Here is a 19848-nt window from a genome sequence, read left to right on the forward strand (position 1 = left end):
TGTTATTCTTATACTAATGGCAAATAATGCATAAACCCTCCAGTTTTCATGCCCTGTAACTTGTTGCAGATCAAGTGATTGCTGGCATGTGGCATGTTTTTATTTTGGTCAGAAGGCATAAACCACCACACTGGTGCTCTGGTGTTACTTACCATGATATTTGAATAGATGTCTCTCACTGATTCCTGTTGTGCATTTGTGTCCACCTGTGTGTGTGTTTTTTCTCTCGTTCTGTTCTGCAGTCCTTGTGAATTACATGTTAGGGAGTTTTCCCCATCTGATCTATAGGGACCCCTAGGAGTTTAGGCTCTTCATTAACTCAGCTCTCTCTCCCTCAATCGCCACCCTTCCTGCCCAGTGTAGTGCCCACACAGATACCTCAGGATGTGACAGGCCAGAGATCAGAACGTACCCTACGCTCTTAGAAAAAAAGAGTTCTATGGTTTACCCATAAGATAACCATTTTGAAGAACCCTGTTTGGTTCCAGTTATAACCCTTTTGGTTTTATGTAGACCCCTTTTGGGTTTCATTTACAGCCCTTCAACAGAGCGTTCTACATGGAACCCAAAAGAGTTCTGCCTTGAACCAAAAAGGGTTCTCCTATGGGGACAACATAAGCCTTTTTTCCAAGAGTGTAGTCTAGATCACAGAGGGGACCTTCACTCACACATTCATCAGCCAAAGTGGTTGATATGAATAGAATGACAGCAGATGTTATTTGTCATCAGTATTATTTTTGATGTCACTAGATTTGAACGCAAACCTGCCAATCCGCCGCCTCCGATGATGACTAAGTGTTTAAATCTGACTCCACAGCTTCCAGTTGTCCACCCCCCCTTCCCCCCCCTTAGTCACTCAGAGAAACACTCTCATGTACAAGCTCACAACACAAATGCATTGACAAACACATGCACCCAAACAGCAAAAAAAGTGCCCCCCCAAACCACACCAGGACCCATTCTGTTATTTACCAATGGTTGATGTGCATTCTTAGATCATAACCAGCTCTTATCTTAAACGATTTCCTTACCAGTGGGTGGCTGCACCAGCTATGCACACTCCCAATTAGCCTAGATTTACCCCAATCCCATGATTTATCCTACTACAACATGCTTTCTCTCCAGTTGTAACACTCAAAGGCGGCATGCAAAACAAACAACACATAGCGAAGGAGGACATTTAACAGCAGATAGTATTTAGCGTAGGGTTTGTTCAGATCAGAGTTCTCTTGCATTTTTACTGCCCTAAGTGATGCTGTAATTGCAGTAATTAACTTTTCAGAGGGAAAAGATGTAAAGTAAAGAATAGCAAAACCACACTTTCCACAATAGTGTGATGTTGACTGTAGTTCACTCATAGCCAACATCTATCCTTCCTCCTGTGTTACCCTTTCACTCTCTCAACCTCTGGAAGTAATTACCAGGCCGGAGGCCGGCGCTATCCCAGAATTCAGCTGGAGGAGGTGTGGTATGACTGAAGTATTGTGGAAGTTGCTCCATCAGATGGACAACCCAGAGGGTTTTGTCATAGAATAATGCTTAACAAAACATCTCTGGTCAGCTGACACAACATTTCCGTACTAGTCATTTTCTAATAAGACTTGGATCTCCTCTGCTACCTAAACAAAGCTGTATTTTGGGGATCTGCAATGGTAATGGTGTAATTCTAAATCTTTCGTTGGTTTATAGTGAACTACTGCCTGAAGATATTGACTTTGTTTATTTAATGCTCAGTCAGGGGTTTATGCTGGTCTGCAAACATGGCTTTGAAATGGGCTGAATCAATGATAGGACAAGTTCTGTCTTAGTGTTTATATTATACCCAAATCCTCTGTAAAAGCAGAAAACTATTTCATTTCTGCTCTCATCTCCCTCTTTAAATGTTGTTTAATGATTTCACTTTGCAATGCTTTTGACCTGCCTCACTCTATAAGGTTATCATTTTCAACCTTCCTCATTATGGAACTTCTCCACCTCTTTGCCCTCTATCTCCAGTTTTCAATTTTCGGCTCCCGGACAGTGGGCAGAGCTGCACAGCGTGAAGCTGAAGAGGAAGGGGGCCGATGTGGCCTCAACAAGGCAGAGTTCATGGAGAGAGTTCAGCAGAGCAATGAGGCCTGCCAACGTGGTGACTTCCAGACTGCCGTGAGTCTCTATGGCGACGCCCTGCGAGCCGACCCACAGAACTGCATCCTCTACAGCAACCGCTCAGCAGCCCTTCTCAAATTGGGACGCTACCAGGCATCCCTGGACGACGCTGTCAAGGCCTGTCTACTCAACCCCAAGTGGCCCAAGGTGAGTCCCTCTGAACCACCATCTTAACCTCATAAATAAGGATATGTGAAAATAGAAACGGCTAAATTCATTCCAAAACAGAATAGTGCATCGTTTTTCACAGGTACTGTTCATGGGTTTAAGATCTGGCTCACATAACCTGATTGAACTGAAGATCTGTGGGAGATTTGTGCACAAGTCTGAGTTACAAGAATGGGTGTCCACTTGGTATTGGGATCTATGTGCTATGGTTTGCTGAATAATTAATTTGGTTCTCGTTTTGATTGTGCGTCAGTGGAGTTGATAAATGTAAGGTTGAGGAAGGTAAGGAAGAAGACTTGCTAGGTCTTGTCTGAAGTGTGTTTTTTGACGTACCATAGATTGCACATTGCCCCCCCACAGAGGCTGAGTAGGGGGGCCATTCCTCTCAGCACCCAACTAGACTCTTGGCTGAATGATTAGGCAGAAAAAGCAGGATTTTGACTGTATGTGTGTGTACATGTGTGATTGATTTTAATGCTCATCTACACACAAGTCATCTGACTGAGGTCAAGGGAAGTATTTGATTGATATTCAGGTACGATAAATCAATGTTTATTTTGTGAAACAAAAATAAACGAATGAAATGTAATTTTATTCAGAGCATGTGACAAATACATTTGATTTGTTTCTTTTTGTTTCACAAAGTAAACCTTGATTTATCGTATTGATGTTATCAATCAATTCACCAACACATTCTCACGGCTGAAGGATGTTGATACATTGTCGTCGTCTGTAAACTTCTAAGTACCGAATTTAAGAGTCCAGCAGCGTCAAAGCAATTTCCATGGTGGGAGTTGATGGCGAGGATGGGAATGGTATGGAAGAGAGGGAACATTATGGTGGTTCTGTTTGATGTCAGATAAATCACAATACATCCGTGCATATAAATAAACAGTACAAAATAAATATTCAAACAGACAACAGGCCTGAAGCTGGACTCAAAAACCATAGCCCAAAACTATTTTTAATAGGCCAGTACAATGAATGACCTCTTTGTGGTCTCTGATTGCGGGATGGTTAATACAGAGCCAGCCTATCCTCGTATTACACACAGTGTTATACCTGATGCTTTGGTTAGCTTCTGCTTGCACTATGACAACACTGCAGCTTCTGTGTAGTCCCAAATCTGTTTGTCAAGGAGAAGTATTTTGGTTCAGGTGTGATTCAAGCAGTAGTTGAATTGTTATCCTGTCTCTGATCACCACTAGGGGACAGTCTTGTCACATATTCTTCAGAGCCATTATACAGTATTTGGCTCTGAGATTAGTTACAAAATAAATTTATTCAATGTTATCTTTAAAATTGGTAAGAAAAAATGTAAATGGGTGGAATGCCTCCCACTTAGCTTACAAATCTGTGTTTGGTATAGGGATGTGACAGTCATGCAGTGATTTAATTTAATTTAATTCTATGATTGCATAAAGAAAGATCAATGTTAATGTTCCTCTGGTCTGGTACAGACAAAGATAAGAAAAAAACTAAGATAGAGCTCAGCCTTAAAGATGCAATATGCAGAAATCGCCCTGCCATTTCCTGGTTGCTAAAATTCGAATTGTTCGCCCCATTTCAGTTTGTAACAAAACAAGCAAGTATAGTGTAGAGAAGTTGTTCCCAAACTTTTTATAGTCCCGTACCCCTTCAAACATTCATCCTCCAGCTGCGTACCCCCTTTAGCACCAGGGTCAGCGCATGCTCAAATGTTGTTTTTTGCCATCATTGTAAGCCTGCTACACACACACTATACGATACATTTATTAAACATAAGAATGAGTGTAAGTTTTTGTCACAACCTGGCTCGTGGGAAGTGACAAAGAGCTCTTATAGGACCAGGGCACAAATAATAATATAATAACAATCAATAACTTTGCTCTTTATTTAACCATCTTACATTTAAAACCTTATTTGTTCATTGAAAATTAACCACATGTTAATGAGAAGGGTGTGCTTGAAAGGATGCACATAACTCTGCAATGTTGAGTTGTATTGGAGAGTCTCACTCTTAAATAATTTTCATGCTAGTGAGGGCCGAGAATCCACTCTCACATAGGTACTGGTTGCAAAAGGCATCAGTGTCTTAACAGCGGGATTTGCCAAGGCAGGATACTCTGAGCGCAGCCCAATCCAGAAATATGGCAGTGGCTTCTGATTGAATAAAATTTTCCCGGAACCGCTTGTTGCAATTTCGATGAGGCTCTCTTGTTCAGATATCGGTAAGTGGACTGGAGGCAGAGCATGAAAGGGATAACGAATCCAGTTGTTTGTGTTATCCGTTTCGGAAAAGTACCTGCGTATTTGCGCACCCAACTCACTCATAGCGAAGCAGCTATCACATTTGACATTGTCCGTAAGCTTGAGTTCATTTGCACACAAAAAAATCATACAATGATGGTAAGACCTGTGTGTTGTCCTTGTTAATGCAGAGCTCCAACTTCTTAATCATAGCCTCAATTTTGTCCCGCACATTGAATATAGTTGCAGAGAGTCCCTGTAATCCAAGATTCAGATCATTCAGGCGAGAAAAACATCACCCAGATAGGCTAGTCATGTGAGAAACTCATCATCATGCAAGCGGTTAGACAAGTGAAAATTATGGTCTGTAAAGAAAACTTTAAGCTCGTCTCTCAATTTAAAAAAAACGGGTCAATACTTTGCCCCTTGATAACCAGAACACTTCTGTATGTTGTCAAAGTGTTACATGGTCGCTGCCCATATCATTGCTTAGTGCAGAAAATACACAAGAGTTCAGAGGCTTGTTCAGGGGCAAGTTAACCATTTTCACTGTAGTGTCCAAAATGTCTTACAAGCTGTCAGGCATTCCCTTGGCAGCAAGAGCCTCTCGGTGGATGCTGCATTGTACCCAAGTGGCGTTGGGAGCAACTGCTTGCATGCATGTTACCACTTCACTATGTCTCCCTGTCATGGCTTTTGCGCCATCAGTACAGATACCAAAACATCTTGACCACCAAAATCCATTTGATGTCACAAAGCTGTCCAGTACTTTAAAAATATCCTCTCCTGGTTTCCAGAAGAGGATGTCTTCCTTAACCTCTACCCCCCCCCCCCCCCCCCCCCCCTCCCGGGTCCGGGTCCGGGATCCTCCTCATCAGAAACGCTGACTAGCATAGCCTAGCCTAGCGCCACAGGGAATATCATATAATATAATTTCAAAATCTGGACCTCTACAAATCAGCCGGGCTAGCACAGCACCCCCCACAGCAACTCAATCAAGCCTCCCCCATTTCTCCTTTACCCAAATCCAGATAGCTGATGTTCTGAAAGAGCTGCAAAATCTGGACCCCTACAAATCAGCCGGGCTAGACAATCTGGACCCTCTCTTTCTAAAATTATCTGCAGAAATTTGTTGCAACCCCTATTACTAGCCTGTTCAACCTCTCTTTTGTATCGTCTGAGATTCCCAAAGATTGGAAAGCTGCCGCGGTCATCCCCCTCTTCAAAGGGGGAGACACTCTAGACCCAAACTGCTACAGACCTATATCTATCCTACCATGCCTTTCTAAGGTCTTCGAATGCCAAGTTAACAAACAGATTACCGACCATTTCGAATCCCACCGTACCTTCTCCGCTATGCAATCTGGTTTCAGAGCTGGTCATGGGTGCACCTCAGCCACGCTCAAGGTCCTAAACGATATCATAACCGCCATCGATAAGAGGCATTACTGTGCAGCCGTATTCATCGACCTGGCCAAGGCTTTCGACTCGGTCAATCACCACATTCTTATCGGCAGACTCAACAGCCTTGGTTTCTGAAATGACTGCCTCGCAGTCATGGTTCACCAACTACTTATCTGATAGAGTTCAGTGTGTCAAATCGGAGGGCCTGTTGTCCGGACCTCTGGCAGTCTCTATGGGGGTGCTACATGGTTCAATTCTCGGGCTGACTCTCTTCTCTGTATACATCAAGGATGTCGCTCTTGCTGCTGGTGATTCTCTGATCCACCTCTACGCAGACGACACCATTCTGCATACCTCTGGCCCTTCTTTGGACACTGTGTTAACTAACCTCCAGACGAGCTTCAATGCCATACAACTTACAGCTCTCCTTACGTGGCCTCCAACTACTCTTAAATGCAAGTAAAACTAAATGCATGCTCTTCAACCGATCGCTGCTGTCACGCCCTGGCCTTAGTTATCTTTGTTCTCTTTATTATTTTGGTTAGGTCAGGGTGTGACGAGGGTGGTTTGTATGTTTTTGTCTCGTCTAGGGTGTTTGTACTGTCTAGGTTTTTTTTGTAGAGTTATGGGGTTGTGTTCATTATAGGTGTTTATGTAAGGCTATGGTTGCCTAGATTGGTTCTCAATTAGAGGCAGGTGTTTATCGTTGTCTCTGATTGGGAACCATATTTAGGCAGCCATGTTCTTTGGGTATTTTGTGGGTGATTGTTTCCTGTGTCAGTGTTTGTGCCACACGGGACTGTTACGGTTTGTTCACGTTTATTGTTTTGTATTGGTGTTCAGAGTTCAGTTTTCTATATTAAAACATGGATACCTACCACGCTGCGTATTGGTCCGATCCTTGTTACACCTCTTCAGAGGAAGAAGAGGAAGACAGCCGTGACAGAATCACCCACCAACATAGGACCAAGCAGTGTGGTAACGGGCAGCATCGACAGCAGCAGCAGCATACACAGGACTTCTGGACATGGGAAGAAGTTCTGGACGGTAAGGGACCTTGGGTTCAAGCTGGAGAGTATCCCCAAAAACGTATTGGGGGGGGGGGATAAAGGGGAGTGTGGCGAAGTCAGGTAGGAGACCTGCGCCAACTTCCCGGGCTTACCGTGGAGAGCGAGAGTACGGGCAGACACCGTGTTATGCGGAAGAGCGCACGGTGTCTCCTGTACGTGTGCTTAGCCCGGTGCGGTACATCCCAGCTCCACGTATTGGCCGGGCTAGAGTGGGCATCGAGCCAGGTGCCATGAAGCCGGCTCAACGCAGCTGGTCTCCAGTGCGTCTCCTCGGGCTGGTGTACATGGCACCAGCCTTACGCATGGTGTCCCCGGTTCGCCAGCACAGCCCAGTGCGGGTTATTCCACCTCCCCGCACTGGTCGGGCGACGGGGAGCATTCAACCAGGTAAGGTTGGGCAGGCTCGGTGCTCAAGAGCTCCAGTACGCCTTCACGGTCCGGTATATCCGGTGCCATCTCCTCGCCCCAGCCCAGTACCACCAGTTCCGGCACCACGCACCAGGTATACTGTGCGCCTCAGCAGGCCAGAGTCTGCCGTCTGCCCAGCGCCGCCTGCGCTGCCCATCTGCCCAGCGCCGTCTGAGCTGCCCGTCTGCCCAGCGCCATCTGAGCCGCCCGTCTGTCCTGAGCCTTCAAAGCCGCCCGTCTGTCCTGAGCCTTCAAAGCCGCCCGTCTGTCCTGAGCCTTCAGAGCCGCCCGTCTGTCCTGAGCCGCTAGAGCCGTCCGTCAGTCAGGAGCCGCTAGAGCCGTCCGTCAGACAGGAGCCGCCAGAGCCGCCCGCCAGACAGGAGCCGCCCGCCAGACAGGAGCCGCCAGAGCCGCCCGCCAGACGGGAGCCGCCAGAGCCGCCCGCCAGACGGGAGCCGCCAGAGCCGCCCGCCAGACGGGAGCCGCCAGAGCCGCCCGCCAGACGGGAGCCGCCAGAGCCGCCCGCCAGACGGGAGCCGCCCGCCAGACGGGAGCCTCCCAGTCAGCCATGACCTGCCAGAGTCGTCAGTCAGCCATGACCTGCCAGAGCCGTCAGTCAGTCCGGAGCTGCCAGAGTCGTCAGTCAGCCATGACCTGCCAGAGTCGTCAGTCAGCCATGCCCTGCCAGAGTCGTCAGTCAGCCATGACCTGCCAGAGTCGTCAGTCAGCCATGACCTCCCAGAGTCGTCAGTCAGCCATGACCTGCCAGAGCCGTCAGTCAGTCCGGAGCTGCCCCTCAGTCCGGAGCTGCCCCTCAGTCCGGAGCTGCCCCTCAGTCCGGAGCTGCCCCTCAGTCCGGAGCTGCCCCTCAGTCCGGAGCCGCCCGCCAGACGGGAGCCGACAGAGCCGCCCGCCAGACGGGAGCCGACAGAGCCGCCCGCCAGACGGGAGCCGACAGAGCCGCCCGCCAGACGGGAGCCGACAGAGCCGCCCGCCAGACGGGAGCCGACAGAGCCGCCCGCCAGACGGGAGCCGACAGAGCCGCCCGCCAGACGGGAGCCGACAGAGCCGCCCGCCAGACGGGAGCCGACAGAGCCGCCCGCCAGACGGGAGCCGACAGAGCCGCCCGCCAGACGGGAGCCGACAGAGCCGCCCGCCAGACGGGAGCCGACAGAGCCGCCCGCCAGACGGGAGCCGACAGAGCCGCCCGCCTGACACGAGCCGACAGAGTCGTCAGTCATCCATGACCTGCCGGAGTCGTCAGTCATCCATGACCTGCCGGAGTCGTCAGTCAGCCATGACCTGCCGGAGTCGTCAGTCAGCCATGACCTGCCGGAGTCGTCAGTCAGCCATGACCTGCCGGAGTCGTCAGTCAGCCATGACCTGCCGGAGTCGTCAGTCAGCCATGACCTGCCGGAGCCGTCAGTCAGCCATGACCTGCCGGAGCCGTCAGTCAGTCCGGAGCTTCCCCTCAGTCCGGAGCTGCCCCTCAGTCCAGAGGCGCCCATCAGTCCAGTGGGGTTAATTTGGAGGGTCGCCATTAAGAGGAGGCCACGGAAGCGGGAATTAACTATGGTGGGGTGGGGGCCACGTCCAGCGCCAGAGCCGCCACCGTGGACAGATGCCCACCCAGACCCTCCCCTATAGGTTCAGGTTTTGCGGCCATCCAACTACCTCATCCCCATACTGGATTTATTTATTTATTTAGTTGCATCCCAGTGTCTCTACTTGCACATTCATCTTCTGCACATCTATCACTCCAGTGTTTAATTGGTATATTGTAATTACTTAGCCACCATAGCCTATTTATTGCCTCACCTCATCTTACCTCATTTGCACACACTGTATATAGACTTTTTTTCTACTGTATTATTGACTGTATGTTTGTTTATTCCATGTGTAACTCTGTGTTGTTGTATGTGTCGAACTGCTTTGCTTTACTACAATACTACAAAAAATATTTGGCAAATCAATTAACTTTTTGTCCTGATTACAAAGTGTTAAGTTTGGAGAAAATCCAATCCATTACTGAGTACCACTCAACTTATTTTCAAGTATCATGATATGGGTATGCTTGTAATCGTTAAGGACTGGGACATTTTTCAGGATAAAAAAGAAATGGAATGGAGCTAAGCACAGGCAAAATCCTAGAGGAAAAGGTTCAGTCTGCTTTCCACCAGACACTGTGTCACGTCCTGACTTTAGTTATATTTGCTTTCTTTATTATTTGGTTAGGTCAGGGTGTGACAAGGGGTGGCTTGTTTAGTTTTTGTATTGTCTAGGGGGTTTTGTCTTGTCTCGTTTTTTTTTTGTTATCTATGGGGATTTTGTATTGTCTAGGGGTTGTAGGTTTATGGTGGCCTGAGTGGGTTCCCAATCAAAGACTGCTGTTTATCGTTGTCTCTGATTGTGGAGCCTATTTTGGTTGCCATTTTCCATGTTGGTTTGGTGGGTAGTTGTCCATGTTTAGTTGCCTGTGAGCACTACGTTGGAGTCACGTTTCGTTTGTTTGTTTGTTAGTTTGTTAAGTGTTCTTCGTGGAATTAAAAGATGTATTCCAATCGCGCTGCACCTTGGTGCACTCCTTTAAACGGCCGTGACAGAACTACCCACCAAAAAAAGGACCAAGCAGCGTGGAGGAGAGGACTGGACATGGGAGGACATCCTGGATGGCAAGGGATCCTACACATTGGAGGAGATCCTGGCTGGAAGGGATCACCTCCTATGGGAACAGGTGGAGGCAGCCAGGAGAGCGGAGGCAGCAGGAAAGGGGAACCAGCGGTACGAGGGAACACGGCTGGCAAGGAAGCCCGAGAGGCAGCCCCCAATTTTATTTTGGGGGAGCACACGGGGAGTGTGCAGAGTCAGGTTGGAGACCTGAGTCAACTCCCCGTGCTTACCGTGGCGAGCATGGGACTGGTCAGGCCCCGTGCTATGGGGTGATGCTCACGGTGTCGAGGCGGGGCATTCACAGGCCGGTGTGCTCGGTGCCAGCGTTCCGCATTTGCCGGGTGGAAGCTGGCATCCAGCCAGAACGGGTGGGGCCAGCTCTGCGCTCGAGACCGCCGGTACGCCTCCACGGCCCAGTGTATCCTGTGCCTCGGCCAAGGACAAGGCCTCCTGCATGTCTCCCCAGCCTGGTGAGTCCGGTGCCTGTGCTAAGTCCTAACCCTCCTGCATGTCTCCCCAGCCTGGTGAGTCCGGTGCCTTCTCCCAGAGCCAGGCCTCCTGTGTGTCTCTCTATTCCAGTGATGATCCATGGCAAGAAGCCTCCAGTGGTGATCCATGGCAAGAAGCCTCCAGTGATGATCATGGCACGAAGCCTCCAGTGATGATCCATGGCACGAAGCCTCCAGTGAGGATCCATGGCACGAAGCCTCCAGTGAGGATCCATGGCACAAGTCCTCCAACGAAGGCCGTCAGTCCGGAGCCTCCAGCGACGCCCTCCTGTCCGGAGCCGCCAGAGTCTCCCTCCTGTCCGGAGCCGCCAGAGTCTCCCTCCTGTCCGGAGCCGCCGCGAGTCTCCCTCCTGTCCGGAGCCGCCGCGAGTCTCCCTCCTGTCCGGAGCCGCCGCGAGTCTCCCTCCTGTCCGGAGCCGCCGCGAGTCTCCCTCCTGTCCAGGAGCCGCCGCGAGTCTCCCTCCTGTCCAGGAGCCGCCGCGAGTCTCCCTCCTGTCCAGGAGCCGCCGCGAGGGTCCCCAGACCGAGGTTGGTGGCGAGGGTCCCCGCTCTAGAGGCGCCACCAAAGTTGGCCAAGCCAGATGTGGAGCGGGGTCTGCGTCCCTCACCAGAGCCGCCACCGCGGGGAGATGCCCACCCAGACCCTCCCATATAGGTTTAGGTTTGCGGCCGGGAGTCCGCGCCTTTGGGGGGGGGGGGGGGTACTGTCACTCCCTGACTTTAGTTATATTTGCTTTCTTTATTATTTGGTTAGGTCAGGGTGTGACAAGGGGTGGTTTGTTTAGTTTTTGTATTGTCTAGGGGTTTTTGTCTTGTCTAGGTTTTTTTTGTTATCTATGGGGATTTTGTATTGTCTAGGGGTTGTAGGTTTATGGTGGCCTGAGTGGGTTCCCAATCAGAGACAGCTGTTTATCGTTGTCTCTGATTGGGGAGCCTATTTAGGTTGCCATTTTCCATGTTGGTTTGGTGGGTAGTTGTCCATGTTTAGTTGCCTGTGAGCACTACGTTGGCGTCACGTTTCGTTTGTTATTTTGTTAGTTTGTTAAGTGTTCTTCGTGGAATTACAAGCTGCACCTTGGTCCACTCCTTTAAATGGCCGTGACACACTGGGAGATTAATTCACCTTTCACACCAAATCTACACTGGAGTTGCTTACCAAGTAGACAGTAGTGTTGCATGGTGATCTGAAACTTCAGTACTTTTTTGATACTAGAACATTTTGGTACTAGAATTAAAAACCTTTTTTTTTTTTTACTTTCGATACTTCTGTCAAATGTCTCACGTCTTATACGGATTGAGTCTGTTTAGTAATTTGTCTGAATCTTCTCAAGGGGGCAGTAGCTAGCCATGTTTCCCTTGTGGATGCAGCTGACACAGCGCAAGCAACTTTTGAGAAGCAAGCAAGAAGAGAAAGAAAATGCCAACAGCATACCTCCACACCCGCAGCTTGTTGAGAAAACTGGCTGCTGAAGCGAACTATGGGAATGCTTTGATTACAGAGCAGATGAGGGCCAGCCCACCATAACAACTAAGCTAAAGGTGTTACAAAGCATTGCAGTGCAAGGGAGGTTTAGTTCCAAAACTACAAACTATTTTACACATGACATTTGCATTGTAACGTTGTCGTTATTCTACTACATTTGAGTAATTTGAGTGACAATGACAAACATATTATTCATGACATTCATGTGAACATTATAATATGATTACACAACATTTCACAAAGTAATGTGAAATGCACTCATAACGTGACAGCAATATATTTAGACTACTTCGCGTTTGTCTGGGCTTGCTAGCAGTAGCCACTAGCCAGCAGCCCTGGGTGAAGCGTTGCATGCTGGGAAGTGAAATTAACTCTGGGAATTGTAGTATCATCAGGTATGAAGATAAGACCCAGATGCAGACAACGTCGAATTAACAATGGTTTAATAATCCAACAGGGGCAGGCAATAGACAGGTCAAAGCAGGCAGGGGTCAGTAAACCAGAGGTGGGGCAACGGTACCGGACGGCAGGCAGGGTCAGGGTAGGCAGAGGTCAATAATCCAGAGGTGGGACATAGGTACAGGTCGGCAGGCAGGCTCAGGGGCAGGCAGGCTCAGGGGCAGGCAGGCGGGCTCAGAGGCAGGACAGGCAAGGGTCAAAACCAGGAGGGCGAGAAAAAGAAAGAGGAGCTGGAGCTGAGACACAAAAACGCTGGTTGACTTGACAAACTAGACAAACTGGCAAACGTCAAACAGAGAACACCTGTATAAATACACAGGGGATAATGGGGTAGATGGGCGACACCTGGAGGAGGGTGGAAACAATCAAAGACAGGTGAAACAGATCAGGGTGTGACAAGTATGATGTGTAAACAAAGACAGTACAGTATGAATATAGGCTAAAACTGCTACTCCAATAGAAATCCCTGATCACACTTGTAGGCGATGTCATGGCGACGTTGGCTAGCTAAGCTCATGCATAGAACTGAAGGGGAGGAGAATGGGCCAGCCAAAAAAAGAAAATACCCTTCAAAATGGAAAGGAGAGGTTCAGAAGAGATGGAGGGTAAATCCTACCTTGGCAGGAAATAGATGATTGAGTTGACTATGGCAATTGATATCTGCTGTCGTGTCTTTGGCATCTTTAAAGGTGAAGACAGTTATTTTATCAAATACATTTTCTGTAATTATTATGTGATTAAACTAATCATGTACATTTCATTAACTAAGAAGTCGGGGCACCACGGAAAATCTTCAGATTACAAAATTATAATTTTCGGAATATAACTCTTACATTGATCATTGATCAATTAGTATTTTATTAATGAGTTATTCTTTACCTCACGTCAGTCTCATCTGAACGTCGTAAATTGTTGGTTATCTGCACGAACCCAGCTTTTACTATAAACCATCCATACATCATTGTCTTAATAATTTATTAACTAATAACTAATTACAGAAATGCATAAACAAACAAACAGTAGGTATTGGTTACTAACAATGATAGGGAAGATTCCCTAGTGGGCTAAGCAAAAACAGTTTGGTTATAACACAATAGATTCAGAGAAGAGATTGGGTTTTGGGAAGGAAGGCTAAGGAACATTGGGCTTTATCGGACCTGGGAAGCTATTGTCACATAAATACATATGCCACTAACGATCGCTCAATCGGAAAAGCAATGCACTGTATTTATGTGAAGCTGGTGATGTGAGGCTCTGGTTTGCCCTGTCCTTTGTGGAATATTCCGGGTCGTCGTGTGGTCACGTGGTCTGAGAGGTTCATCTCACTCTAGAGATTCATCCACGTTGGTCAGTGTTCTCGTACTAGATTTGCGCATATGTTCAGCTGCAGTCTGATATATGCTAGTTTAGTATGCACTTCTTCTTTAGGGGATCAATAGTTCATACCATTTCACGTGTGGCACAAGCTCTCATGTTTTCTGGCCTGTAGGGTTGAAATTAGAATTAGCCCTTTTTAAACGAGAGTACAAGTCCTCCCGTTCTTTGGAACTTAGGTGACTTTAGGTCACTGGGGCTTTTATAGAAATGTAGAAAAGTGTTTGGTTCATAATTTCCAACCAATGCCTATTCACTTGGGCGTGGCTACTGACTTAGTTAAACTTTTCAGGGAAGAAGATTTTCTAATTTTAAAAGTTAACATCATATTACATAATTTCAGAAAATAGTTTCATCTTTACTCATTCATTTTATACAAGAATTAGATGCAAACCTCATAACTGAGGCACCTCTATAAACAAAGTTAGGGTAATGTGGCAGTATTGTCTTTCATGAGGTCACAAACATGAAACAAAACGGATCAGGTCGTAGCTGGCTTCTCCACCGACCGTTTACACATTCTCCAAAATATGAATATTGTTACATTCTCAAATTCTGGGATGTAGTAGAATTGGGCCTGAGAATCCCTTTGTCTTACTGTGAAACTCTCTCTCGCCATACTGCATGGTCAGGGAGAGTCTCTTTACGGAATTTATGACGTGGGGGTTAAGTTGTAAAACTGCCCCCCCCTCCTAAGGAGAGGGGGTTTGGTTGTTCACATCTCTGCTAGCCAATTCACTGAAAGGGCTAGTGTCATGACACTGCACTGTTTGATTATTTATTACTTACATGATTCATACCTGAATACTTACCTTAGTGTTTAATTCCATACTGAAATGTGTCGTATTTTTTTACCCCCTTTTTTCGTGATATCCAATTGGTAGTTACAGTCTTGTCCTATCGCTTCTTGACAATTAACCCGGAAGCCAGCCACACCAATGTGTCAGAGGAAACACTGTCCAGCTGGCGACCGTATTCAGCTTGTAGGCCAAACCCTCCCCTAAACCGGACGATGCTAGGCCAATTGTGCACCGCCTCATGGGTCACCCGGTCACGGCCAGCTATGACGCAGCTTGGGATCGATCGCAGGTCTGCAGTGATGCCTCAAGCACTGCGATGCAGTGCCTTAGACCGCCGCGCCACTCGGGAGGCCCCTGAAATGTGTCTTGATTATTTGCATACTTGAAACATGATTGAAAGTTGTCCGTCAAACCCTGTATCTCCAACATGGCTTTGAAATTTAGTGCATTTCTTCACTTGACTCTGAGGAGATTTTTGTAAGTGGGTTTTTAGCCATGCTGAAATGTCTTGATTGAGTTGACTATGCCAATTGATATCTGCACTGTTTGATTATTTCTTACTTACATGATTCTTACCTGAATACCTACCTTGATGTTTAATTCCATGCTGAAATGTTTCTGATTTGCATGCTAGTAACATAATCAGTGGCGATTTTAGCATGTAAATCTTGGTGGGGCAAACTCCCCAATTTTTCTTTTAATATGCATGCCAGCAAAGACACTACACACAACACTAAACAATATATTAATTGCACTATAACGGCACAAGCGGTACCCACAAACTGTTAGGGGCTACATAAAGCTGTCCCTATAGCAGAGCTTTCTTTCCAGCATAATGAAGTGAATCCTTACCACCGCTACACCTGGCTATCAGTGGAGCCTTGTCTGGCAGCGAAACAATTCATTCAGCCTCGTTTACTGCCTTTTAAAAAACATAGCTGACTTGCTTAAACAAATGTGGTTTCTACTGACAAATGAGATGTACAAAACTATGGCCTGAGGGAACGATGAGCGGATAAGAGGCATTCCGTAATTTAGATTAAGACATTAATGATCAAGCTACAGTAAGACGGACGTAGTCAGTATAACTATGTGTTCAGCACTTTTGAAATGTACAGCAACAGAATGCAGAACATGGGCTGCTCTTACAGTATTTTCCCTGTACACCAAGTCAGAACCGTAGGATAAAAAGGGGGCATATAAGCAAACAATGAAACCTCTTACAATATTAGATGATAACATTTTTGTGCAGCACCACCGAGTCAGAACAGTAACCTTAGGCGAAATTAAGAGGTGAAAATAGACCAAATGAGCTACTAACAGCTTACTACATAACATACACTTAGTATTACTTTCTTAGCTACAGTATACATATCTCCCTTGCATATTGCATCATTTTTGCAGCAGCATACAAGAGATTTTTGGACCCACCTTGCTCACTTAAATAGGAGGTGGCGCGGTGGTCCTTTGTGGGAAAATCTTGTCATCAAAGTCTCTCATTCACGGGATTTATGATGGGAACTCGAAAAAACAACAACACACACAGCCACTCTATTGAATAGTAGGCTACTGGTTGCTTTGCAATGCTTGCAGTTAGCCACTGATTCCTTAAACGACTCATAGTTGAATTTGCGATTTCCAACTGGTTGTGTAATTTTTCTGTCTAATGGCCGATGAGCACCGATACGTTTTATCTATCATTTTTCTTCATTATTTCTCTTCATATGACAAGGATTAAAAAGGATTTGCCAGTAGATTGTTGACTTGATTCATGATGATAACTGCTAGCTAAGACATTGAAAGTAAGATGTTGACATGATCAGTCCAATCAAAGCTACTGTACATATAACGTGATTTGACGTCATTTTATCTGTGGTCAATGACCTTGAGCCTTCTCGGAAGGGCACTTGTAATATAACTCTATGGCAGGACCCAAAGGGCTGACATTTTGGATCTCTACCCTTACTAAGGACTTAAACTTGGCGATGACATAGTGTCCCCATGAGTGACAGAACACTGAGCCAATCACAGCGCAATGCTCCTATTTTTTGCTTGCTTGCCCCACCACCACAGAAAGCACTGAGCTAGGCTGAAACATCTGCATTTTGGAGCTGCCTTACTCAAGAAAACAAAAAAGAGACCATGTGTGTATGCGGCTTTAATAACTCAATGATATATATATATATATTTTTTCATTGTTTGCAAACTGATATGTGACACCTATTAATGCCAAAATAACATGCAAAACAGGCAAGCCCCCCCTGCCCTGAATGACGGGTCACCACTGAACATCATTTCCATATTGATTGTTGTTTGACTGTTGTAACACTTACCTGATTCTCTTTGATGCACTACATGGCCAAAAAGCATGTGGACACCAGTTCAAATTAGTGGATTTGGCTATTTTAGCCACACCCGTTGCTGACAGGTGTATAAAATCGAGCACACAGCCATGCAATTTCCATAGACAAACATTGGCAATAGAATGGCCCGTACTGAAGAGCTCAGTGACTTTCAACGTGGCACTGTCATAGGATGCCACATTTCCAGTCAGTTCGTCAAATATCTGTCCTGCTAGAGCTGCCCCGGTCAACTGTAAGTGCTGTTATTGTGAAGTGGAAACGTCTAGGAGCAACAGCAGCTCAGCCACGAAGTTGTAGACCACACAAGCTCACAGAACGGAACCGTTGAGTCCTGAAGCGCGTAGCTCGTAAAAATCGTCTGTCCTCGGTTGCAACACTCACTACCGAGTTCCAAACTGCCTCTGGAAGCAACCAACAGACAAATCTGGGTTTGGCGGATGCCAGGAGAACGCTACCTGCCCCAATGCACTTACAGAGTGCCGACTGTAAAGTTTTTTGGAGGAGGAATAATGGTCTGGGGTTATTTTTCATTGTTCGGGCTAGGCCCCTTAGTTCCAGTGAAGGGAAATCTTAACGCTACAGCATACAATGACATTCTAGATGATTCACTGCTTCCAACTTTGTGGCAACAGTTTGGGGAAGCCCCTTTCCTGTTTCAGCATGACAATGCCCCCGTGCACAAAGCGAGGTCCATACAGAAATGGTTTATTGAGATCGGTGTGGAAGAACTTGACTGACCTGCACAGAGCCCTGACCTCAACCCCATCGAACACCTTTTTGATGAATAGGAAGACCGACTGCAAGCCAGGCCTAATCACCCAACATAAGTGCCCAATCTCACTTATGCTCTTTTGGCTGAATGGTAGCATGTCCCCGCAGCAATGTTCCAACATCTAGTGGAAAGCCTTCCCAGAAGAGTGGAGCCCCTGAAGCGAACACAAACTGAGACCATCTCGAGAGGTGGTCTGTGTTCGGTTCGCTTGAATTCCGCGTTCCGGTTTCCTTCTTTAGGACAATGTGAAAACAAAGCTCCCCAGGTTCGCTTGTCATTATTCCCGCACCACACACTAGACTACTGCAACACAGTTTCCCCTGCCATAAACCTTCACATTGGTGCGACAAAAGAGAGAATATGGTGCAGGTTCGAGTATTTGTTTTTGCTGTTTTCGGATATTGATTAGCGAGGACGCACAGAAATTCCAAAATGTGTGGAGCTTTTAGTTCAGATTATTTGTTTGCAATATGTGATCTATAGGCTAAGAGAGCTTCATAAGATGTTTATTGATTGTGGGGTTTGAATAGTGTGAGAAGACAATATATTTGGTGAGACTCACAACATAGTGTACAAAATTCTAGCTCTTAAAGGGACAGTACCTACCTTGGGTGTACAATTTTCAATTACAACATTATTTATTCTGCACTTATTCTATTGCTATTTATTCTGTTACCAATCTAATTGACATCTTAATAGTATCTTCTGATTACAATTATTATGTTGTCTCATATTTTAACTAAATGTAATCTACTAGCTTCCAAAATGTAAGCAGGTATACAGTGGGGAGAACAAGTATTTGATACACTGCCGATTTAGCAGGTTTTCCTACTTACAAAGCATGTAGAGGTCTGTAATTTTTATCATAGGTACACTTCAACTGTAAGAGACGGAATCTAAAACAAAAATCCCGAAAATCACATTGTATGATTTTTAAGTAATTAATTAGCATTTTATTGCATGACATAAGTATTTGATACATCAGAAAAGCAGAACTTAATATTTGGTACAGAATCCTTTGTTTGCAATTACAGAGATCATACGTTTCCTGTAGTTCTTGACCAGGTTTGCACACACTGCAGCAGGGATTTTGGCCCACTCCTCCATACAGACCTTCTCCAGATCCTTCAGGTTTCGGGGCTGTCGCTGGGCAATACGGACTTTCAGCTCCCTCCAAAGATTTTCTATTGGGTTCAGGTCTGGAGACTGGCTAGGCCACTCCAGGACCTTGAGATACTTCTTACGGAGCCACTCCTTAGTTGCCCTGGCTGTGTGTTTCGGGTCGTTGTCATGCTGGAAGACCCAGCCACGACCCATCATCAATGCTCTTACTGAGGGAAGGAGGTTGTTGGCTAAGATCTCGCAATACATGGCCCCATCCATCCTCCCCTCAATACGGTGCAGTCGTCCTGTCCCCTTTGCAGAAAAGCATCCCCAAAGAATGATGTTTCCACCTCCATGCTTCACGGTTGGGATGGTGTTCTTGGGGTTGTACTCATCCTTCTTCTTCCTCCAAACACGGCGAGTGGAGTTTAGACCAAAAAGCTCTATTTTTGAATCATCAGACCACATGACCTTCTCCCATTCCTCCTCTGGATCATCCAGATGGTCATTGGCAAACTTCAGACGGGCCTGGACATGCGCCTGCTTGAGCAGGGGGACCTTGTGTGCGCTGCAGGATTTTAATCCATGACGGCGTAGTGTGTTACTAATGGTTTTCTTTGAGACTGTGGTCCCAGCTCTCTTCAGGTCATTGACCAGGTCCTGCCGTGTAGTTCTGGGCTGATCCCTCACCTTCCTCATGATCATTGATGCCCCACGAAGTGAGATCTTGCATGGAGCCCCAGACCGAGGGTGATTGACCATCATCTTGAACTTCTTCTATTTTCTTCTATTTTCTAATAATTGCGCCAACAGTTGTTGCCTTCTCACCAAGCTGCTTGCCTATTGTCCTGTAGCCCATCCCAGCCTTGTGCAGGTCTACAATTTTA

The 19848-nt window shown here is 46.6% G+C and overlaps 1 protein-coding gene across 2 annotated transcripts in view; it reads left to right on the forward strand.

Moving 5' to 3' along the window:
* LOC139576766 (tetratricopeptide repeat protein 28-like) overlaps window positions 1–19848 on the forward strand; it is a 335467-nt gene that overhangs the window by 1099 nt on the left and 314520 nt on the right. For both annotated transcript variants that reach the window (XM_071403202.1, XM_071403203.1), the window contains exon 2: window positions 1996–2295. In XM_071403202.1, coding sequence (XP_071259303.1) covers window positions 1996–2295 — 300 coding nt within the window. The remainder of the gene's footprint in view (window positions 1–1995; window positions 2296–19848) is intronic.

Source organism: Salvelinus alpinus, chromosome 5 (genome assembly GCF_045679555.1).
Source record: "Salvelinus alpinus chromosome 5, SLU_Salpinus.1, whole genome shotgun sequence".
Taxonomy (NCBI): domain Eukaryota; kingdom Metazoa; phylum Chordata; class Actinopteri; order Salmoniformes; family Salmonidae; genus Salvelinus; species Salvelinus alpinus.